Source organism: Lepus europaeus, chromosome 2 (genome assembly GCF_033115175.1).
Source record: "Lepus europaeus isolate LE1 chromosome 2, mLepTim1.pri, whole genome shotgun sequence".
NCBI lineage: Eukaryota > Metazoa > Chordata > Mammalia > Lagomorpha > Leporidae > Lepus > Lepus europaeus.
The window spans coordinates 81,198,550-81,223,059 of NC_084828.1; the positions used below are offsets into that span (position 1 = coordinate 81,198,550).

The following is a 24,510-nucleotide window of genomic DNA, read 5'->3' on the forward strand; positions in this document are numbered from 1 at the left end:
TCTCTCCTTACTGTCTTGGATGGCCAGAGGCTGACTGCATTGCTCCTTTTAGTTTACTATATAGATTTTTAAAATATAGAATTATCTACAATTTAAAGTTAATATTATCCCAATCTGCTGTGGATGGGATATGGGATGGGACAAAGAAACTAAATTTGCAACAACACATCCTAAACCAGGAAACGGCTCTTAGATTTTAGTATGAGGGAAATTTCAAAAAGTTCATAAAAAATGGAATTAGAATATATGCTTATTTTGGTGCAAAAAACTTTGAAATTCATGCTCATGTAGGGTCTTCAAAAATTCATGGAATATGTGTATTATGGATAAGCTATGTATAAATTTAGAAATTTTTTTCACCAAAATAAGCTTATTTTTTCATTCAATTTTTCCAGGAACCTTTTGAAGTACTCTTGTATTTAAATGTCCGGTTTCTACATCTGCTCTCCCATAATCATCTAACTCCTGGAATGAACTGGGCTTTTATACTTTCTAGTAGCAGGAAATGCATATTTCAGCCAATGCAGAAAATCAATGTTAAGGCGTCCGGCCCACTCCTTGGGCTGAGTTTCGTTGTTTTTGATGCCAGAGCTGCTGCTGCTGTGGGCATGAGATGGCCTGACCCAGAAGACAAATCGCAAGTACATTTTCTGTCTTTATGATGGAAGACAGAGACTTTGGGCGAGGGTAGGGGGTAGGGGTGGAGACTAGACAGGATTTTCAGTGTGGCCACTGTTTAACATTCTCCCATGTTTCACAACTTGTTTATAAAACAAGACTTTGATACTCACGGTCTTTGCAGCCCACTCCGCTGTAGCCGAATGCACACCTAAAACACAGCGAGCAGGAGATTGTGTCACAGAGCCCCTGCACGGAGCACGTCGAGTTCCCGCCCCACCTCCCTTCTGTCTCCATCCCCCTTCCTTCCTGCCCTCCCTGGATCCTGCTCCTGTTTCCTGTGCTCCTTACACTCCCGTTGTCCCAGGAGAGCAGCTTCCAGTGGCTCTGGAAGGCTGAGAAGGTTTATGGTCCATCAGCTCTCATTGGCCACTGCCCGAACACTGCAGCCTCTGAGCTCCAGGGAGATCTGGCAGCTCAGGGCGAAGATGAACCCAAGAGGCGTGGAGCAGAGCGGAACCCTTCTCAGCGGGTGACACCACACAGCTCTGCCACTTGTTTGCCACCCTGTTTCTTCAACGGAAAATGGGGAGCTAATAGGCACCCCATAGTGTCATTGCATGATAGGTGTTACCTAATAGTGTTCCTGGTACCTAGAGATTGCTCAGACTGTCAAAGATGGTGCGGAAGAGGAGGGAGAGGAGGAGCTACCCCTCCCGACCCATGCCAGCCGACCAACCTCCTCACTCTAAACCTGTCTATGTGTTCAAGCTCCAGCCGGGGCGAGACAAACACGGAATGGCGTCCTTACTTTTCACAGCTCCCTCTGCCATCGTCTTTGTAGCCCGGCAAGCAGGTGCAGCTGGGACTCTGGTCCTCCTGGGTCATTAAGCATTGCTTATTGTTCTCAGCGTTGCAGTCATCGGGACACTTTGCTTTAAAACAGAGTGATTGCTCAATTATTTTAAGAAACAACCTCTCCAACCCCAAAGGGACACATGACAGAAGGCCATTTTTGTCACATTGCTATTCCTAAGAGAAATGTGGCTCTCACTGGCTCCACAAATGACACCCGCATTGAAGCTGTCTACCCAGCCCCGGTCAGGGTCCGATCCCCCCGTTGTATGGGTTAAGCCAAGATCTGCAGCACTCAGGTTCGTGGAAACTTGAGCAGGAGAGTTTGCGTCTTACTTATGCAGAAGGTGTGGGAGTTCTAACGAACATTCAGCAGCAGGTGGAACACTTACCAAGACAAAAACCCACGAATGGGTTGGGTCTGCCCAGTCCTTCTTTACATACACATGACAAGCCATCACTGCAATCATCTTGATCGTTTTGCTTTACACAGCCATAATAGTCACAGAGATCTTGCCCTAAGTGAGGCACAGAGAGTTCAAGAACACATTCAACTAGACAATGTGGATGAGGTAATTTGTGAAAGCAACTGCTCCATTGTTATTCTACTGCCTTTCAATATGTGTTTTAACAAAAGAGAATGGGGGATGGGGGCACTGTGGTGTAGTGGGCTAAGTCTCTGCCTGTCGCACTGGCATCCCAAGTGGGCGCCGGTTCTAGTCCTGGCTGCTCCTCTTCCAATCCAGCTCTCTGCTATGGCCTGGGAAAGCAGTAGAGGATGACTCAAGTGCTTGGGCCCCTGCACCTGTGTGGGAGACCTGGAAGAAGCTCCTGGCTTCAGATTGGCGCAGCTCTGGCCGTTGCAGCCATTTGGGGAGTGAACCAGAAGATAGAAGACCTTTCTCTCTGTCTCTCCCTCTCTTTGTCTGTGACTCTACCTCTCAAATAAATAAATAAAACCTTTTTTAAAAAAAGAGAGAGAAAATCTGGGATTCTGAAATCAAGTTCTCCAATCCTCTCTTCAATGACTATTTCTTTATTCAGCTGATTCAGTGCAATTAGATTCAAGTTCAAGATCCCTCTTGGGCTAAAGCCCTGGCCTGCAGTGTTGGCATCCCATATGGGCGCCAGTTCAAGTTCCGGCTGCTCCACTTCCAATCCAGTTCTCTGCCATGGCCTGGGAAAACAGCAGAAGATGGCCCAAGTCCTTGGGCCCCTGCATCCACATGGGAGACCTGAAAGAAGCTCCTGGCTCCTGGGTTCAGATCAGCTCAGCTCTGGCCGCCATTGCGGTCATTTGGGGAGTGAAACAGTGGGTAGAAAACCTCTCTCTCTCTCTCTCTCTCTCTCTCTCTCTCTCTGGCTCTACCTTTCTCTTTAACTCTGCCTTTCAAATAAATAAAATAAATCTTTAAAAAAGAAAAGAAAAAAAAGATCCCTCTTGTACCTGTCTCTGTGCTGTATTACAAGTGACTTAGCAACTGTATCAATTTTGGGTATTCTCTTTGTAGAGTTATAGCAACCAAATCACAATTCAGCACAAGATTTGTGGTCCAGACTCAAAAAACAATGAAAATTCAGTGCCCCACGTAGCTAAAGATAGGTGGGCGTAGGGCACAGTGGATTAAGCCACCACCGGCAACACCAGCATCCCATAGGGTTACTGGTTCATGTCCAGGGGCTCCATTTCTGATCTAGCTCCCTGCTAATGGCCTGAGAAAGCAGCAGAAGCGCCCTCATAAACTGTGGCTCAACAGAGACCTCCAGATTTGGCAACCAGGATGGAATACCAGCTGTGCCACACCTCCACCTGAGCAGGCCCTGCTGGTGGTGGAGGGTTGACGGAGGTCATGGCGTCAATGTATTCACACGTCTCTGGGTCCATGGTCTTTGGTGGGGCCTAGCCACCCCGTGCTACGTCACACAAGTCGCTGCAGCTTCCAGGACAGTTGTCAATACAACCTAAGCGGAGACTTGAGAAGCCCTTGTGCACCGGACCACACCCTCTTGCTGCCCCTGAAACTCTTTAGGCCGGTCTGCCGCAGGGGGAGACATGGTGGGGCAGAGACCACCCATCCAGCTGTGCTGTCCCCAGGGACCCAGCAGATGCTGGCAGCACTTAAGCCAGTCTGGCAGGAGTCAGGCAAGCCTGGCCTAGGCTGTTAGAATTTACCAGCTAAGGCCGGCGCCGTGGCTCAACAGGCTAATCCTCCGCCTTGCGGCGCCGGCACACCGGGTTCTAGTCCCGGTCGGGGCACCGATCCTGTCCCGGTTGCCCCTCTTCCAGGCCAGCTCTCTGCTGTGGCCAGGGAGTGCAGTGGAGGATGGCCCAAGTGTTTGGGCTCTGCACCCCATGGGAGACCAGGATAAGCACCTGGCTCCTGCCATCGGAACAGCGCAGTGCGCCGGCCGCAGTGCGCTACCGCGGCGGCCATTGGAGGGTGAACCAACGGCAAGGGAAGACCTTTCTCTCTGTCTCTCTCTCTCTCACTGTCCACTCTGCCTGTCAAAAATTAAAAAAAAAAAAAAAAAAAAAAAGAATTTACCAGCTAAGTCCAGTCCAAACTCACAGAATTATGAGGTGGAAATAAATAAACTGTAGCGGTTACAGGCCACCAGGTTTCCGGATGCTTTGCAAGACTGCAAACACCAATTGTTGCAGCTACAGGCGGGGCTTGGGCAGCAGGCTACAGAGCAGGCAGCACAGCTGAAGCCTTCTATAATCACTTGCAAAGCTGTGACTTGGTGCAAAGCCCTCCTGTTTCTCCTTTCCTTGTCTTTCTCTGCGCAGAAATGATTGGTATGATCATCTACATTTTCCAAGAGAGGAACAAACTGATCAGTTCGATGACTTGGAAGGTGGCTGGAAAGGAGGAGAAGGCAGGTGGGGAAGGAAAGAGAAGAACAAATTCGCTGAAAGGAAAGCTGAAGACAGCTGCCCACTCAATTCTGCAGTTATTGCTCCCTTCCATATAATTGAGAGGTTTTTTTAAAAGCAGGTAGTTCAGGTAACCCTTGAGTAAAATTTAATACTTACCACTATATGCTGCAATGATATCTGAGTTGGCAACTGCTGCTTTAATTTCATTGGACACAGTACTTGCATTTTTGCTTGAATTTTGAGAGAAAATGTTTATTACTTTCACATGGACAGCGTTGTCACCAGCACGCACCTCAGATCTTGCTGACAGAGAAGGGGATGTGCTAAAAATAAAAATGAATGTGTCACTTGATGAGCTGAACTGAAGGATCAACAGATACACATTCTAGCAGTCACTCCCAGATCTCCCAGCTGCAGTCCTGCCCCTGACCCTCTGCCCCATCTCCACAACTGAGGTCCAAATATGGAGGCCAGGGCTGCAGGAAGATCTCTGGAGACTGAGCTAGCTGATGGGAGATCTCTCTTCTCTCTCTCTGTCACTCTGCCTTACAAATAAGTACATCTTTTAAGAAGTACAGAAGCTTGAAAATATAGCTGGCTATTAAAGAAATGTTTATAGCCATGTTGGGTCCTCAGCACAATCAAGAAGATCCAAAACATGAGCCAAACTCCATTTCTAGGAACAATCACCTCAAAAGGGAGTCTGAAAAATGAAATGGGACCTTAGAATTTTCATTTAAAATTCTCTATCATAGTTAATTCATGCTAGGGTTTGGGGAGTGGCAATGGAAAGGATAAGGCAGTGAGAAAAGGATACATAATACACATTTTCCTATATTGGTTAAAAAAATACCCAGAATTCTATGGGATAATTTGGCACTGGGGCTACCAAATAAAATGCCATCCATAATGCATTCCTTCACTCAAAGAAATTACCAGCTTGCACTCTACTTTGGGAAGCAAGGAAAGGATGGTGCCACAGTGTACTTGCATGTAAATGACCTCAACGCTAGAGTCGGAGTCAGAGAGACCCAAGCCAGACACTGACCATCTCTACCTATCTTTTTGTGGCCCAAGACCAGTCACGGTTTCTCCAAGCCTAACTTTCCTCTTCAATTAGAGGTTCGGGAGAGAGAAATTCTGAGGACCCTCCCAATTCCAGCACTTGTACAGCAGGGAGAGAGTTGGGGACTCGGAGGAGGGAGAGAACCTCGGGCAGGAACCTCGGAAGCGTCCTGCTAGGTGGGAGCAGAGCCCACCCGCCCTGCAGCCTGGCCCTGGAGCTGGGGAGGCACTTCTCCTCCCTGATCCGGGCTCACAGGGAAAGGTTTGCTGCAAACACCCTTGGCTCCCCTCTAGGAGGAACTCTTTAAGAATAAAAGGAGCACCATGGTTTTGGGGACCCCCACAGCCAGCTCTCCATCACTCTGCGGGTCCCAGACTCTGGAAAGGAACAGACTGGTGTTGAAGTCCACAACGTCCTGGGGAATTTCACAAACAAGATCTCATTGGCTCCTTAACAGGTTTCGAGGAAGTTGGCCAGATCACCCCACTACTCAGACGGAGTACCAAGTGTCCAGAGAGGTTAGCGCTCCTCTCTGGCCACACAGCAAAGAGGTGCCAAGGCCAGGGCTGAACATGGCTTTGCCTGGCTTCACCGTATCCTGCTGTCTGATCCCGTCCAGTATCCCCGTGCACTGACTGGCTGTTGTCCATGAACCCAAACCTAAAACCCTGAAATCACTCACAGTCCTCTAGCCGCTGTCTGCTGCATCCTTCCAGCTCTGGAGCCTCTGAGCTTGGGGCCAGGCTGCTGCTTGCCGCCAACCCCTCACCATGCAGGTGACTCCTGGCTGCCAATCAGACTTGCCCCTCATTCAAGACCAAGTTGGGAACTCACCACCTCTAGGACATCATCTATGACATTTTATACAGCTACAAACACATATGCACACACACACACAGAGCCATCCCTGGGTATCCATGAGAGATTGGTTCTAGAACCCCCATGGCCAACAAAATCTCAGCATCTTTATAAAGTGTCACAGTATTTGCATATAGCCTACTCAGTCCTCCTGGATTGCTTACACTATCGGATGCAGCCTGAAGGCTATGGGAACAGTTGTTACACTGTATCGTTAGCGGATAATGACAAGGGGAAAAGTCTGCACGCATGTGTTCAGTACAGACATAGTTGCTTCAAAAAAAAATTTTTTTTTGATGCATGGTTGTTAAGTCCATGGCTGTAGAACCCATGGATGTGGAAGGCTGACTATGCAGGCATTAGCTAATCTTACTCCACAAAGGACTTGATGAGCCTTCTAAGGATACTACCATGGCAAAACTTACAACATAAATATTGCCTTAGACTACACCTCCGCCCATCTAGTGCATTCTTTCCTCAGGCGGAGAACCTGCATGTTAACCTGCTTCAGAGAGGGCTGGAGGAGGACCCTCTGTGTCCCTAAGTAGCACCAGCGCTTGTCACTGCATAAATAGCTCAGTTAGTGGTGCTCTGACTGCACGAGGAGCTCTCCTGGCCTGCAGCAGCCAGGCGTGGGTGTTCTTTTTCCCTCACTCCCTGCCCTGAGGGAAGAAATGGCTGTGAGCCCTTCTTTTTCCTTTTGCCCCACGGTATATATTCTAGGAGTTGGCGGCAGTGTGGTTTGCAGCCAAGGAATCAGCCAAAATCCCGACCCAGACGCCACGCTGGACCACACGCACGAGCTGCTGAGTAGCCCACCACAGCCTGCAGCTGGCCATCCCCAGGGCACACCCTGCCCAGCCAGGCCAAAGCGCTAGTGACAGCAGAGGCAGTCCGCTCTCAAAGCTCAGAACGGCCACCTCTTCCGGACTTGGGAATGCTACAACAGGGCCTTGGTGTCCCTCAGGTGACCCAGAAGTTAGACAAACTCGCCCTGCCTCCAAAGCACCCCGCCGGCCCAAGTCAACTTACCTTACTTTCAGAATTACAGTCTGTCCATAATCAGTATCGTTAAACGCATCTTGAAACTGTGGAGGAGAAAAGATTTAATAACACGTTGAAAAAAACTTTTTAAAGGTGATTTTCTAGGTTTCAGCATGAATTTCTAACCTCATTTATTAAGTACACACGATATATTACAACACATTATTCGTTCTTCACATGCATTCTAATGCTTTTCAATAATCTCAGCCGGGACATATTGGGAGTTGGATGTTAGAAGTCAGAGTTATCCAGGAAAAGGAAGGAAGCTTAGAACACTCAGCCCATCAATGATCATGTTCTTAAAAATAAGGTGATGCAGCTTCTTAAGTTTGGCCTCAAACAGATAAATCTTTAAAAGAAAAATCCTTAAACTTACTTGTCCATTTTAAACCATGTTAATAGCATTATATAGGGGCCAGCATCCTACATGGGTGCCAGTTCGAGTTCTGGCTACTCCACTTCAGATCCAGCTCCCTGCTAATGCGCCTGAGGAAGCAGCAGAAAGATGGCCCAAGCCCATGGGCTCCTGTACCCTTGTCAGAAGCTCCTGGCTCCTGGCTCCTGGCTTTGGTCTGGCCCAGCTGTGATCATGGTGGCCATTTGAGGAGTGAACCAGCAGATGAAAGACCTCTCCCTCTCTCCTTTTCTCCCTGTGTCTCTAATAATCTTTTAAAAAAAATAACGGCCGGTGCCACCAGATTCTGTCCCAGTTGCTCCTCTTCCAGTCCAGCTCTCTGCTGTGGCTCGGGAAGGCAGTGGAGGATGGCCCAAGTGCTTGGGCCCTGCACCCGCATGGGAGACTGGGAGGAAGCACCTGGTTCCTGGCTTTCGGATTGGCGCAGCGCACTGGCCTTAGCGGCCATTTAGGGGGTGAACCAACAGTAAAGGAAGACCTTTCTCTCTGTCTCTCTCTCTCTCACTGTCTAAATCTGCCTGTCAAAAATAAATAAATAAATAACATGTAACAATGGGCACAGGGAGAGGCAAAGATTCACAGGGCCCTCTGCCATGCCAGGGGCTCTGCCTCCAGGTGCAAGCCCACAGGAATGTACAGGGTACCAGGGAAGGAGGCTGGGCATTTGGGAAGACCCGGGTCCAGGGGGCTCAAGGTAGCTGCTGTCTACCACACAGTAGGGCTGCATTTCCCTATGTGAACAGCTGGTACTGCCCAGCCAGGGTGCACCACCCTGCAGCTCAGTGGGACGAGATATTGATTCCAAAAGGAAGGAAGGGGAATACTTACAAAATTGGTAAGAGTGGCATATAAGTCTTGATACGCTGCAGAGTTCTTATCTTCCAAGTCAGATGTGTCTGCGACATTTACCGTGACCTCTCCAGGGAATGTCTTTCCTGAAAAGTCAAGCAGAATCTTTTTATACAATTTCACGTAAAGAGGGTCATTTCCATTTTGTTCTAAAAGAGGTCATTGTTTTAAAGTTATCAACATTGTACGATTATAAAAGACTAGAAATACAACAAATCATTACCCATAATCCACCCAACCTTTTTGACATTTCTCTCAGTCTTTGTTCTCTATTCATAGCTTACACTGTTAAAACTCTGTTTATATCACGTATCTTTTTATTCACTATTACATGATAAGCATTTTGCCAAATCATTGCCTACTCTTTATTACCATCATTTTTGAAGGTTGTACAATATTAAATGAAGTACACGTCCCTTTGTTGACGGAATCATTTTTTGTTGTTGGACTTACTGCTTCCAATGACTTAAAAGGTAGAGAGGGTTGTGGTGAACACTTTCACACATAAATTCTTGTTCTGTACTTGGGGTCATCTACTTAGGGTGGATCCCCAAAAAAGAGAGTATTAGTGCTGGGAATATGAACTTTTCATTAAGCCCTAACCCCTGTGGGCAATGGAACACATTCATTTCCTGCACAATTAGTCTGCTCCGGCACAGCATTCATCAGAGGAAAAGTGTGGATTTCAGAGTCACACAGGCCCCGGACCTGCACAGCAGCCACATGATCTGATGGGAAAAGCTTCATGCCACAAGGGATGACTTCATTGCAACAAAACAGCACAGTTGATGTGTGCTTAGTAAACATTTATAAAATTTGAAATAAAACAAAATTAGAAAATGATACTTTATCTTACGATTTTTTTTTTTTTTTGGACAGGCAGAGTTACTGAGAGAGAGAAAAAGAGAGAGAGACAGAGAGAAAAATCTTCCTTTTCCGTTGGTTCACACCCCCCCCCCCCCAATGGCCGCTACGGCTGGCGCCTGTGCCAATCCAAATCCAGGAGCCAGGTGCTTCCTCCTGGTCTCCTGTGCGGGTGCAGGGCCCAAGGACTTGGGCCATCCTCCACTGCCTTCCCGGGCCACAGCAGAGAGCTGGACTGGAAGAGGAGCAGTTGGGACAGAACCGGCGCCCCAACCAGGACTAGAACCTGGAGTGCCGGCGCCACAGGTGGAGAATTAGCCTAGTGAGCCGTGGTGCCAGCACGATTTTAACTTTGTAATAGCCCTTTGAATAAGAAATAATGCTAGGGCTGGCGCTGTGGCATAGCTGGTAAAGTTGCTGCCTACAGTGCCAGCGTTCCATATCGGTGCCAGTTCAAGTCCCAGCTGCTTGTCTTCCAATCTAGCTCTCTGCTAGTGCACCTGGGACAGAAGAAGATGGTGCAAATGCTTGGGCCCCTGCACCTGCGTGGGAGACCCTGAAGAAGCTCCTGGCCCCTGGCTTTGGATCAGCCCAGTTTCAGCTATTGTGGCCATCTGGGGAGTGAACCAGCAGGTGGAAGACCTTTCTCTCTGTCTCTCCCTCTCTCTGTCTATAACTCTACCTCTCAAATAAATAAGTAACTCTTTAACAAATAAAAAAAGAAAGTGTATCTTTAAAAAAAAAAATAAAGCGGGGTGTGCTATTAATGTGGGCACATCCCCTGAGGGAGAAGTGCACCCAGGGTGGAGGACCAGGCCCCCAGCACAACACCCCTGGCCGCAGCGTCTCCTGTCTGACTCCTCTGTGTGGTTCTCGGTGCACACAGACACCCTGAACCCTCAGGACTCGCTCACAAACTGGCCCCACCTCCTCGCTCCTGAGGTTTCAGCGGGACAAAGGCAGAGACTTGTCAACACCTCACTGCACTAGGCTGCCCCAACTTCCCTCCCAATCATCTGCAGTCTCTTTTTGCCATCATGTTCGGTTTCTCCTCCCCTTTAGATGTGAAAGCTCTGTCATGGTTCATCCCGTGTCACTCACCTTTCATGCATGTTTGTGAGTAATAGTAATATCCTTCAGGACACAGGCAAAAATACCTATCATACAAGGCCACACATGAAGAACTACCATCACAGGGATTGTCTCTGCAAGGACTTGTGGGACCTTAGGTGGGGCAGAAAGAGATTATAAATTTGCAGAAATGACAACGCCTGAAAGCATATTTTTCACAGGGCCCCTCCACCCCCTGGTGTGTTACTCCACAGCGTGCCCTAAGAACTAGAAACCGACACACACTCTCTTATGTCTCTAGGGAGTTTGTTGCAGGAACTCTAGAGCTGAGTCTCTTTCAACAGTAGAGGTCAGAGCTGGGTGGACGAGAACCTGCTCAGGGAAAAGAGATGTGGAGGCCTCTGATTCTATGGCGTCAGGAATCTTCCGACCCCCAAGGGCCCTCCATAACCTAATGCCTGGTCCTCTAACACCACTGGAGAGAAAGTCTTTTTTTTTTTTTTTTTAAAGTTCTGAATAATGTTCCTAGCCAGAAGGGCAGCTAAAAAGCACCTCAAAGAAAGGAGATGTCACTTTCTGGTTGTCATGCACAGAATACTTATTCCTGAAGAAAGGGGAAGGCTTAGCAAGCAGCAGAATGTGGATTAGCCCAGCAAGGATTCTGCGGGGAGGTCATGGGGGTCACTGTAGCCTCTGGCTTTCTGAGTGATCGAGCTGAACAGGGGAAATAAAACTGCAATGGCTGCCACGTCACCGGCTGAGACCCCCGGAGCGGGCAGAGTTCAGCATCTTCCCTCTGCAAGAGCTGATGGGACTGGGGGAGGGAAGTTCAGGGCTGGAGCCTGCTGAGTCATTTGCTTCAGCTCCGTCGAATGGAGTGGTTTTGAGTCTTGATTCCAGAGTTGCTTAAGTGGGTGACAACCTTAAGAGTTATCTTAAGATGCTTACAAACCTATATGTAGACCCTGATGATCTGGAAAACCCTAGAGAAGAAATTGAGTGCAGCTTCTCTCTGGGAAAGGGAAAGACAGCAATGAAGAACAGGCTCACAGCTCACTGCAGCCAGGAACTGATTAACAGGATATTACAGCTGGAAGGGATTTGGTGACTTGCCCCATGCCCCACAGCTGGTGGTAGGGCCAGGCCTCGGGAAGGCGGCCTTATTCTGAAAGAGTGTCTGGGAGGCAGCCGTGACTTGGAAACGTTGCCTTTCCTGATCCTAGTGGAGCTGATTGTGTAGCTTCATCCTGTTTGACCGAGGCTTCAGAGCGGTTCATCAGATAAAAGATTTGACACAGGCTCTTGGGGCTATTTGCTTAACCATGTGTTTCTAAGACATGTCCAAGAACACTGGGGCAGAGCTCAGAGGTGTGTGTAAAAGTCACCAACTCGCTCTCACTGCCCTCACCTCCTCGTCTGAGAAGGACCTGTGTTATCTACATTCCCAAGCTCTTAGGTTTGAGGATTCTTCTAGACCAGGGATTGGCAAACCGTGGCTCATGAGCCATATCTAACCAAACTTCTGTTTCTGTAAATAAAGTTTTATTGGAACACAGCCAGGTTCATTCATTTGTATGTTGACGATGGCTGCTATTAAAAAATGACAGTAGGTCACTGGCAGCAGAGACTCTATGTAGCCCGTAAGACCTAAAATAGTATTTAGTCTCCACTGATAAAGTTTGCGGGGCTCTGTTTTAGAACAGATTTAGGGAAATGATACACTGGTTTGTGTTTCAATAACTCAACTTGAGATCAATTGTTTTTAGATAATATTCCCAAAAGATGTGTCCTTTGGACAATGATCCCTGTTCTGCCTAGGATGGGCCTGAGCACCGCTATTGTTTGGCTTTTGTTCCTTCAGGCCCGAATTCCATGATTTAGTTCATGTTCCAAACTGTGATCAGCCATCGTCTTAACTTTACTTGAGACCAGGGAGCTGGGCCAGTCGAGTGGAGAGTGAGCGCTCAGTTAGACCTGTTCTCAGAGACACTGACCTATTTCTATAAGTCCACTAGTTAGAGGGGAGAGAGAGAGAAGAGGTGGCGCTCACAAAATGAACACTGGGGAATAGTTTGGGGTGGGATGGGTGGGAAGGAAAGGAGAGCAAAGCTGAAGTAATGGCTCAAGGTCATTGCCACCACTGCTAGCCTTTGTGACTCAGAGTGTAAGTCCACCATACACATCCATGAAGTCTTTTCCTATTGCACCGGAACACCCCCACCTGAGGTCCTGCACTTGGTGAGCAATCTGTGGAACCGCCTCTCACCTGTGGTTCCACTGTTTGGGCTGCTGGCAGTCACTGACGTCACAGGGCCCAGCAGAGGTAGGGAACTTTTTTTTCTGCCAAGGGCCATTTGGGTTTAAAAGTGGGCCAATCAAAATTATCAACTTAAAAATCAGAGGGGTCCAGACTTACTGAATTTGGAATCCCACCCGAGCCTGCCTTGGCAAGACCACACCAAACGATGGCCTGGGCCTCACCTGCTGGCAGGCTGCATGTTCCCCACCCGGGTACAGTCCCCTGAGGAATGGGCTTTGCTGATGTGAGCACTCGGAGGTGGGGAAACAGCTGTGGTTGATACATTACCAGCAGTTGTGCTGCTGACAGTTGTAGCCTTTGTGGCATTGCCCTCAGAGCTGGTGGTGTTGTCGGTGCCTGGGCTAGGAGGAGAGGGGTTCGTGGAGTTGCCGGGGTTGGTGGAGTTGTCGGGGTTCGTGGAGTTGCCGGGGTTGGTGGAGTTGCCGGGGTTGCCGGGGTTCGTGGAGTTGCCAGGGTTGGTGGAGTTGCCGGGGTTCGTGGAGTTGCCAGGGTTGGTGGAGTTGCCGGGGTTGCCGGGGTTCGTGGAGTTGCCGGGGTTCGTGGAGTTGCCGGGGTTCGTGGAGTTGCCAGGGTTGGTGGAGTTGCCGGGGTTGCTGGGGTTCGTGGAGTTGCCAGGGTTCGTGGAGTTGTCAGGGTTCGTGGGGTTGCCGGGGTTCGTGGAGTTGTCGGGGTTCGTGGGGTTGCCGGGGTTCGTGGAGTTGCCGGGGTTGGTGGAGTTGCCGGGGTTGGTGGAGTTGTCGGGGTTCGTGGGGTTGCCGGGGTTCGTGGAGTTGCCGGGGTTCGTGGAGTTGCCGGGGTTGCTGGGGTTCGTGGGGTTGCCGGGGTTCGTGGAGTTGTCGGGGTTGGTGGGGTTGCCGGGGTTGGTGGAGTTGCCGGGGTTCGTGGGGTTGCCAGGGTTCGTGGAGTTGCCGGGGTTCGTGGAGTTGTCGGGGTTGGTGGGGTTGCCGGGGTTTGTGGAGTTGTCGGGGTTGGTGGGGTTGCCGGGGTTCGTGGAGTTGTCGGGGTTCGTGGAGTTGTCGGGGTTGGTGGGGTTGCCGGGGTTCGTGGAGTTGTCGGGGTTGGTGGAGTTGTCAGGGTTCGTGGGGTTGCCGGGGTTTGTGGAGTTGTCGGGGTTGGTGGGGTTGCCGGGGTTCGTGGAGTTGTTGGGGTTCGTGGGGTTGCCGGGGTTCGTGGAGTTGTCGGGGTTGGTGGGGTTGCCGGGGTTCGTGGAGTTGTCGGGGTTGGTGGAGTTGTCAGGGTTCGTGGGGTTGCCGGGGTTTGTGGAGTTGCCGGGGTTGGTGGAGTTGTCAGAGTTCGTGGAGTTGCCGGGGTTGGTGGAGTTGTCAGGGTTCGTGGGGTTGTCGGGGTTGGTGGGGTTGCCGGGGTTGGTGGAGTTGTCAGGGTTCGTGGGGTTGCCGGGGTTTGTGGAGTTGCCGGGGTTTGTGGAGTTGTCAGGGTTCGTGGGGTTGCCGGGGTTGGTGGAGTTGTCAGGGTTTGTGGGGTTGCCAGGGTTCGTGGAGTTGCTGGGGTTGGTGGAGTTATCGGGGTTGCCAGGGTTTGTGGAGTTGCCTGGGTTGGTAGAGCTGTCGGGGTTTGTGGGGTTGCCGGGGTTGGTGGAGTTGTCGGGGTTGGTGGGGTTGCTGGGGCCTGGGACCGGAGGAGCAGGGTTCGTGGTGTTGTCAGAGTTTGTGGTGTTGTCGGGGTTTGTGGTGTTGTCAGGGTTTGTGGTGTTGCCAGGGTTTGTGAAGTTGTTGGGGTTCATGGGGTTGCTGGGGCCTGGGACCGGAGGAGCCGGGTTCGTGGTGTTGTCGGGGTTCGTGGTGTTGTCAGGGTTCGTGGAGTTGTCGGGGTTGGTGGGGTTGTCAGGGTCTGGGACGGGAGGAGCGGGGTTCGTGGTGTTGTCAGGGTTCGTGGAGTTGTCGGGGTTGGTGGGGTTGTCAGGGTCTGGGACGGGAGGAGCGGGATTCGTGGTGTTGTCGGGGTCCGTGGAGTTGCCAGGGCCCGGGCCGGAAGGAGAGGGGTCCGTGGTGACACCCGTGGAGTTTTGGGAGCCAGCTATACTTGTTGGGTTGCTAGCTGCAGCCATGCTGTTTTGGTTGATGGCTGGAAAAACAAAGATACCAAGTTTCAGAAGGCAGCACCTTGAATAAATAGTGTCAGTTACGATCACTTCACACCAACTAGTAACCAACTGAGTCTAATGAATGCATATGGCTTTTTAAAAAGCTTTATTTATTTATTTATTTATTTGAAAGGCAGAGAGTCAGAGACTGGGGCGGGGTCAGTGCAGGGAAGATTGTCCATCTATTGATGCGCTCCCTAAATGGCCACAACAGCTGGGGCTGCACCATGCTGAAGCCAGGAGCCTGGAACTCCAACCTCATCTCCCACCTGGGTGGAAGGGGCTCAAGCACTTGGACCATCTTCCCCTGCTTTCCCAAGTGCCTGAGCAGGAAGCTGGACCAGAAGTGGAGCGGCTGGGGCTCAAATCAGTGGCACCACAATGCTGGCCCCTGTGACTATCTTAGAAATGAAAACACGTGACTACTGCAAAACACATACACAGAAACACCCGCAACAAATAAAATTAGAAATTAAACAGATAAAGCTGAAGGATGTTTATGGAGAAATATGAGGAATAGAGTGAATGCTTATTAAGATGAGGACCAAGATTGAGAGGAGCGCCTCCAGTTGCAGAGCTGCAGGTCTAGAGTTCCTGTTCCGTAGAGGAGACAACGGGGCGATGCCACAAAGCGAGACCAGTGCCCGGGCTGCAGTGAAGATACCACTTGGGACGCCCACTTCCCAAGTCAGAGTGCATGGGTTCTCCCAACGCCAGCTTCCAGCCCACGCACTCCCTGTGAGGAAGCAGGTCGGGGTCCGAATACTGGGGTCACTCCCACCCACGTGGGGGACCAGATTGAGCCTGGGCCTCTGACTTCTGACTTGTGGCCCAGTCCTGGCTGTTGGGGGCACTTGGGGAATGAACCAGCAAACCGGAAACCTCTGCCTCTCTGCCCTTCAAATAGTAAAAGTAAATAAATAAAATGTTAAATGCCACAAGGTGGTGCTGTAACCACCAGAAAGTAGATTCCTTTTGTCTCTACACCGTAAGGCATCGGCCTCAATTTTCCATTAAATGTCAGTTGTTTCTGTTGCTTGATTGAGGGAGGAGATCAGGGGGAATAGTTTAAGGGCTTATTAAACTTTTTCCAAAACTGTTTTTCTAGTAGCTCCCACCCATTAACAATTCTCAACATGAGGGCTTTTAAAAGAGTAAGATAAATTATTGTCGTCCTAAGTTTGATGGTGTCATCAAAGCTGCATTTTCACAACTCCTAGGACACACAGAACTGATCCAGTGATCCACTGTCTAGAATCCTTAATTGTCTCTGAGAGTTCTGACACTGACAAATGGTTAAAAACCAAATATTAAAATATTTTAGACAGGAAGCAATTCATAAACATAGGGTACCGCGGACTGCTGAAGAAGCTGGCTGGTCTCCCTAGAGGCTTGGGTCCCTTACGGGCAGAGTGGGGTTGCCTAGCATTCAGAGGTGTGGAAGAGACACACAGGGCTCTGCCGGGGCTGCAAAACAGCTCCCCAGCTGCAAGCGTTGACTGCTGCAACCGATCTTCTGCTGTGGTTCTCCTTGGCCAAAGCGCTTACCCTGTAGCCCACAGCACCTGTGCAAAAGACATGAGCACCCACAGTTGAAGGGGGAGTCCGCCAATACTCAGATTGATGGATCTGTCCAAAAGCAAAGCCCAGACTGTGCAATGCCAGTGTTTTCACTACAGCTCGGGCAGGGAGCTGTGGAGGAGGCCAGAGGAGCTAACTCAGAAAGCACAGGGTCGTGGGGATCAGAATGAGGCCGTGGAAGCAGGAGTCACCTCCACGGTGTCTTCTATCTTAGGGGCCACACTCAGGGCAGCCAGAGGCTGACCCAAGCCATAGAAAATCCTGGACAGAAGAAGGCCTGGCAGGACAAGGGGGCAAATGGCCTTGACCCATCCAACCTTGAGTTTCATCTCTGCTGTTGCCACATAACCCACAGGATCCTGTAGATTTGTACAAAGCTAACTGGGACTTCTTAACAGTTTTACTGTAGGCCGCTGGGATCGATCTTGGACCTGATGGCTTGTCTACCTTGCTTTCTGGATTTCTTAAGATTTTATTTATTGGAAAGTCAGAGTTACACAGAGAGACAAGGAGAGGCGGGGGGGGGGGGGTCTTCCATCTGCTGGTTCACTCTCCCCAAATGGCTGCAATGGTCAAGAATGGGCCAGGATGGAGACAGAAGCCAGGAGCTTCTTCCAGGTCTCCCACGTGGGTGCAGGGGCCCAAGGACTTGGGCCATCCTCTACTGCTTTCCCAGGACATAGCAGAGAGCTGGATAGGAAGTAGAGCAGCTAGGACTCGAACTAGCGCCCATATGAGATGCCAGCACTGTGGGCAGCAGCTTTACCAGCTAAGCCACAGCACTAGGCCCTGGATTTCTGTTTGCTAGGGAGATTGCATTCAAGAATGCTTACTTTAGGGGGCTGGCATTGTGGCGTAACAGGTTAAGCTGTAATGCCAGCATCCCATACGGGAGCCAGTTCCAGTCTCGGCTGCTGTACTTTGAATCCAGCTCCCTGTTAGTGTGCCTGGCAGGTTCAACCTGCCCCAGTCCCAGCTGTTGCAGCCAGGAAGTAAACCAGCAGGTGGAAGATCTTTCTCTCTCTCTCTGTAAGTTCACCTTTGAAATAAATAAAAAATAAATATTTTTAAAAAGTGCTTACTTTGGGCCTGTGTTATGGTGCAGCAAGTTAAGCTGCTGCCTGCAATGCTGGTATCCTGACTGCTCCACTTGTGATCCAGCTCCCTGCTAATGCATGTGGGAAGGCAGTGGAAGATGGCCCAAGTGCTTGGCTCCTGCACCCATGTGGGAAAATGGGATTGGATGGAATTCCAGGCTCTTAGCTTTGGCTTGGCCCAGCCCTGGCTGTTACAGCTATTTGGGGAGTGAACCAGATCTCTCTCTCTCTCCAAGTAAATAAATTAACATTTTTTTAAAAATTTAAAAAGAATGCTTACTTCATTTGAATAAATGGGACGCATTCCAAGCTGACAGTGATTCATTGCTGTGAATGGTACAATTTGGTTTTATTTTCCTTAAGATTTTTTTCTTTATTTGAGAGAGAGAGTTACAGAGAGAGGGAAATAGAGAGAGAGAGAGAGGTCTTCCATCCACTGGTTCACTCCCCAAATGGACGCAATGGCTGGAATTGTGCTGATCCAAAGTTGGGAGCCAGGAGATTCTTCTGGGTCTCCCACGTGGGTGCAGGGCCCCAAGGACTTGGGCCATCTTCTACTGCTTTCCCAGGCCACAGCAGAGAGCTGGGTGGGAAGTGGAGCAGCCAGGACATGAACAGGCAGGCACCCATATGGGATGCCGGCCCCACAGGTGGAGGCTTAGCCTACTATGCCACAGTGCGGGCCCCAGTTTGTTTTTTAAAAACTAAAATATAGATGTGAGAGCATGCATGGGTGTGTGTGTCCCTGTCTGTGTTATCTGAGGGTTGTACCGATTTCAGGGAAGACAATTTAGAGCAGATTTTCAGGGCTTACACCATCTAGTAAAAAGGCCTGGAGGAATTATAATTTATTCTGTTCAATTTATAGTCCACAGAAATATATTAAGGCATCAGAATACTGAAAACAGCTCTAAGGCCTTTGTTTCCACAAGTCCTGTTCTTCTAAACAACGCAGGGGTGTGGGGGACATCCAGGAGGGGCACCCATGGTGGGTAGGAACCATGGGCTCAAGTGGAAAGAAAAGGGTGTGGTTAGGCCGGCGCCATGGCTTAACAGGCTAATCCTCCACCTTGAGGCGCCGGCACACCGGGTTCTAGTCCCGGTTGGGGCGCCGAATTCTATCCCGGTTGCCCCTCTTCCAGGCCAGCTCTCTGCTGTGGCCAGGGAGTGCAGTGGAGGATGGCCCAAGTCCTTGGGCCCTGCACCCGCATGGGAGACCAGGAGAAGCACCTGGCTCCTGGCTTCGGATCAGCGTGGTGCGCTGGCCGCAGCGGCCATTGGAGGGTGAACCAGCGGCAAAAAGGAAGACCTTTCTCTCTGTCTCTCTCTCTCACTATCCACTCTGCCTATCCAAAAAAAAAAAAAAGAAAGAAAGAAAGAAAGAAAAGGCCGTGGTCTGCCTGCTTTCTGGACACCGGGCCTGGCCAGAGAGCATCGGGAGCGGCTCTGGTCAAAGCCAGCTGAGGGCCACAGTGAAACGCCTGTGTTCAGGTCTACGCTCTTCAATATCATGAGATGGTTCACAAAGGAAGCCATCAGCTGCTGCGGGATAGAGTGGCCCTCACCTCAGAGAAAGGAAGAACAGCCTGGAGGTTTTGCTTGTGAAAGCGACTTTGAACACCACCTGCACATTTTTCATGTTTTCCCAGCGAACATCTATGAGGAATTATATACAGCCTGGTGCTATGCAAGCCAGGAGGGGGAGGGCACGTACAGGTGTACCAAACACACTTCCTGCTCTGGTTCTAAGACCCTGAAATGGAACTCGGTTTTGAAATAGTCCTTCCTTACACACACCTGAGCAATTCCTAAAATTCCACATGAAAAGACCCCACCCCCCCCCAAAAAAAAACAGAACAAAACCAAAAAGGAGACCTCACTAGCCACCAACCTGTGGGAGCAGTCCCTCTGGGAGGGGCTGCTAGGACAGGGTTGGGGGGAGGGAGGTGCTCCCACTTATTTCTCACACATCTGTACTGGCTGCATCTGTTACAAAGGGTCTGCATTGCTTGTAAAACTTTTTTAAACAAAGGAGAACAAAAGAAAATAGAAGTGTAAAAATTGGACACAAGTGCAGACAAAGAACAAGGCGTTGAGGGAAAGCCAGTTTTGAACTCCAGTTACGAGGTGCCAGGCCAGAGCCCACTTGGTCTCATTTACTCCTTGATCACTCATCCACTGCACTATTGGCACAAAGGGGGAAACTGAGGCTCAGAGTCCCCCCTCTGCCACGGCCTGATGACACGGCACTTGAGCCAAGGCATGAGCTCGGCCGCCTGCGCCCCACTGAGTCACTTGCCTCCCCCTGGGTTTCCTGGGACACGAGACAGCCTCCTCGCTTCCCTAAGGTACCTAGAGGCTCCATGAGTCCCGATTTCCAGGTCTCCATCCACCTCCCTGTCCTCTTCCAGTCAAATCTTCGCTTCCCAGCAACCCTTCTTGTCTTGGATCTCACAGAAGTCTTTTCCAGCAGTGGCTCCTGAAAGCCACACAAACCTCACCAATGCTGACTTGCAGCTGAAGGCTTGGCCATGACCCCTGCTCCCAGGGTTGACAGGGGAGAGCTGGCAAGCCCCACCCCCACGGTAAGGGCAGTCTTCTCCGACCCTCCCTCTAGTAGGAATTAAAAGCCATCTTTCAAAAAACTCAAGTCCCCACCTCACCCACTCTGGTTCTACAAACGGCTTCTCTTTCTTTGTACATCTGTCTTACCAAACACTTCATTCCTTTCTGTAGATAATTTCCACTTTGCAACTCATTGGCCTTCACTTACACAGATGACCTTACCCCAGGCACTCCCGAGGAAGCACAGGGCTGAGGAGCTTTACGACCAGTCCCCAATTCAAGTGCCTGCCCTAAAAGAAAGCTTTGTCCCGAGGCCAGTTCTCTGGTTTTCACAGGGAAAGGTCCAGAGTGCTATGGTCCCTATTTGATCTTAGGAACCTTCCAAGGCAAACCTTGGAAACCTTGGGTTTGCTGAACCCCCACGTCTTGGTCCACAGGCCTCTCTTTATCTCCCCCGTCCCAGACAAAAATGCATGAATCCTTGTGCTGAGTTGGAGGATAAAACTGATTTGTCCACATCAGGCTATGTCTCAAAGACAACAAACACAATCAGAACAATGAAAGTTAAAAATGCTCCTTACCCACGTTTGCAAAAAGGAGAGCGAGAAGAGGAAGAAGAATAGAGGCTTTCATCTCTGTCGCTCTCGCTGGGAAATCCAAGGAGGAAATGACTTCCTTCCCTCACTGCATTTGGCTTTAACTCTCCTTCAGGTTCAAAGTCCAGTCATTCATGACGTCAAAATTGCCAAAGGCAATTAGTAGTTAGGATCGGGCCCTACACTGGGACTTTCCCCAGCTGTTCATCTGGAAGTTGGCCTGATGGATTATTTTTCTGGCTCAAAGTCCAGAATAACTCCAGATATCTCAAGTATCCTCATGAGGTTGTTTGTGGGTGAGCTTGGTTAATCTCTTTATTTCCTGGATGTCCCCAGGCTACCACCTTCCCTGTAAATGCTCAGTAATATCATCTGTACTCCACATACCCACAGTGGAGCCAAGGAATCCCAGCCACCTGCAGCTGATCTTCTGAGCACCCCTGGAGAGTCCTCACCTGTGTCCTTAGACTGTTTGCTGCTTGGCTGCATCTCCTTATGCTGGGACCACACCTGGGGGGCTCTCTGATGGTCATTTCCAGCAGCTTTGCAGTCACAGCTCCAGGCTTCCATGGCTCGCCACATAGCAGCGCACCTAGACACAGTCAGAGAACGCCCCGCCCCCACACTGTAAACATCAAATCATAGAATTTAACCTAATTGTACTAAAGGCTGTGGGTGACAGGTGAAAATACAGCATAGAAAAGGGGAAGACTAAAATGGGGCTGGTGCTGTGGCATAGTAAGCCTAGCCTCTGCCTGCGGCGTTAGCATTCCAGAGGGGTGCTGGTTTGAGTCCCAGCTGCTCCTCTTCCCATCCAGCTCTCTGCTAATGGACTGGGAAAGCAGCAGAAGATAACCCAAGTGCTTGGACTCCTGCACCCATGTGGGAGACTCAGAAGAAGCTCCTGGCTTTGGATCAGCCCAGTCCTGGCCATTGTAGCCATTTGGGGAGTGAACCAGCAGACGAAAGACCTTTCTTTCTGTTTGTCTGTTTCTCTCACACTACCTCTTCAATAAATAAATAAAATCTTTTTTAAAAAAGAGGGGTGGGTGGGGAAAAGACTTTTTTTTTTTTTTAAAGAAAAACATTTAGTTACTTTAAAGGCGGAGCAAGCAGAGGGAAAGATAGACACAGAGAAGTATCTTCCATTTGCTGGTTCATTCCCCAAATGGTGGCAACCAACCAGTGCTGCACCAGGCCAAAGCCAGGAGGCTGGAACTCCATGTGGGTCTTCCCTGTGGATGGCAGGGGCCCAAGTTCTTGGGCCGTCTCCTGGTGCTTCCCCAGATACATTGACATGGATCGGAAACAGAGAAGCCAGGGCTTGAACTGGCACTCCAATGTGGGATGCTGGCATCGCAAACACGACCTAACCTGCTGGCCCACAGCGCCAGGCAAAATGGGAAGACTCAAGACGGCAATGTGATCTACTTCTGGCTGTTCACTGCTATACGCTCTACTTCTCAGTCCCCCACCCCCTGGCCCCTTGTTGCTCAGCGCCTGACCGCTCGGTGTTTCAGGAAGCAGCTTCATCACTTGGTTAGGGTCTTCTCCATTAAAAAAATTATTTGAGAGGCTGAGAGACAGAGAGGGAAAGACCCACCTCATCTGCTAGTTGACTCCCCAGATATCTGCAATGGACCCAGGAGAGGGTCCAAAGCCAGGACCTAGGAACTCCACCCAGGCGGAGTGGGTGGCAGGACCCAGCTGTCTGAGGCATGACCTACTGCCTCCTTGGGTGTGTATTAGCAGGAAGCTGGATCGGAAGGGAAGCCAGGACTTGCACCCAGAGCTCACATATGGGATGTGGGCCTGAGTTCTTCACTGCTGGGCCAAATTCCAGTCCCTGGGTTAGGTTCTTCTCAATGAAGTCCTTCCCCTTTGAGTCCAGACCCAGCCAGAGAATAGCAAGCAATAATAATGTGTGAATTTTAGCCATGGTGTTAACTCTGACCTTAGGAACCACAATTTTGTTTTCTTCTATTATTACCCAGAAAGTGAGCGCCTTGTTCCAAAGTCTCCATCCAAGAGTAGGAGTAGGGATTTGTTATTTTACAGCTGAGAGGCCTATTTTAACTTTTTTCCAAAGCAAAGACACTTCCAAGGCCCATTATATTGTGCTGTGCTATTCTTAGCTTGAATGACTCCTGGCTCCAGGATTTAAACAAAGGCCTGTTTTATTCATTATTTTTTAACTTTATTGAGATATGATTGATATCAATAAACTACCGTACAATTCAACAGCTTTCAATGGCTCGTGTAGACATGTGAAAACACTGTTAACATCAGATACACTCCCGCCACACCCAGAAGTGTCTCCTGGATGTGGTGGTCCATCCCTCTCATCACCCCAAATCCTGGGCAGCCAGCAGCCCACTTTTGGTCACTACAAGTTAGTTCTAGAATGTTATATAAGTGGAATCACACAAGTGTCCTGTGTTTTGCTTGCTTTGGTTTGGGGTGGTTTTGGTCTGGCTTCTTTTACTCAGCATGATCATTTTGAGATTCACTGATGTGTGTATTAGAATTTTGTTTCTGAATAGTATTCCATTGTATAAATGTATCAATGTAGGGGTTGGTATTGGGATGCAGTGGGTCGGATTGCTGCTTGAGAGACTGGCATCCCAAATCAGGGTGTTGGTTTGAGTCCTGGCTGCTCCACTTCTGACCCAGCTCCCTGCTAATGCTCCTGGGAAGGCACTGGATGCTGGCCCATGTGGGAGACCACAAGGGAGTCTTGGCTCCTGGCTTCTGCCTGGCCCAGCCTGGGTCTTATAGCCATTAGAGTGAACCAGCAGGGGTGGAAAATCTCTCTCTTTCTCTCTCTCTCTCTGCCTTTCAAATAAATAATAAATAAAAATTAAAACATAAATGTACTGCTGTATAAAATATTTATCAATTCATCTATTGAAGAACATTTGAATTTTTCTGTTTCTTACCACAAAAAGAAGTGTAATCAGGGCTGGTGTTGTGGTGTAGCAGGTTAAGCTGCCACCTGTGATGCCAGCTTCCCATATGGGCACTGGTTTGAGTCCCAGCTGCTCCATTTCTCATCCAGCTCCATGCTCATGCACCTGGGAAGGCAGTGAGGATGGCCCAAGTGCTTGGGCCCCTGTACCCACGTGGGAGACCTGGAAGAACTTCCTGGCTCCTGAATCCTGGCTTCAGATCAGCTCAGCTCCAGCCATTGCGGCCATTTGGGGAGTGAACCAGCAGATTGAAGACTCTCTCTCTCTCTCTCTCTCTCTCTCTCTCATTCTGCCTTTCAAATAAATAAATAAATCTTAAAGAAAAAAAAGGAGTATAATGAATGCTTGTATGGAAGTCTTTGTGTGGACATAGCTTTCATTTCCCTTGGGTAACTATTTACAATAGAACAGCTATATTGATGTTAGGTGTGTGTTTCACGTTTTAGTAAACTACCAACTGTTCTCCTAAGTTGTTGTACCATTTACATGAATGAGAGTTTTGCTTACTCTCCATCCTTCACCACCAGATGTTGTCAGTGTGCGTCATATTAGCCGTTCCCACTGGTACATAGTGGTATTTCTGTTGTAAGTTGAATCTCCTGATGGCATACAATGTTGAAGATCTTTTCTTATGCTTATCAGCCAGACATATCTCTTACTTTGTAAAGTATCTGTTCAAATAATTTACCCACTATAGAATTCAGTTACTTGGAACCAGCATTGTGATGTAGTGGGTTAAGCTGCCGCCTGTGATGCCGGC

The 24,510-nt window shown here is 49.5% G+C and overlaps 1 protein-coding gene across 2 annotated transcripts in view; it reads right to left on the reverse strand.

Moving 5' to 3' along the window:
• MUC13 (mucin 13, cell surface associated) overlaps positions 1-20,838 on the reverse strand; it is a 28,479-nt gene extending 7,641 nt beyond the window's left edge. For both annotated transcript variants that reach the window (XM_062177179.1, XM_062177170.1), the window contains exons 1-9: positions 20,767-20,838; positions 13,109-14,923; positions 10,552-10,674; positions 8,566-8,672; positions 7,311-7,366; positions 4,511-4,677; positions 1,866-1,991; positions 1,430-1,553; positions 792-829 (exon numbers count right to left, since the gene is read on the reverse strand). In XM_062177179.1, the coding sequence (XP_062033163.1) occupies positions 792-829; positions 1,430-1,553; positions 1,866-1,991; positions 4,511-4,677; positions 7,311-7,366; positions 8,566-8,672; positions 10,552-10,674; positions 13,109-14,923; positions 20,767-20,818 (2,608 nt within the window). In that variant the 5' untranslated portion in view covers positions 20,819-20,838. The remainder of the gene's footprint in view (positions 1-791; positions 830-1,429; positions 1,554-1,865; positions 1,992-4,510; positions 4,678-7,310; positions 7,367-8,565; positions 8,673-10,551; positions 10,675-13,108; positions 14,924-20,766) is intronic.
• Positions 20,839-24,510: the final 3,672 nt, after the last annotated feature.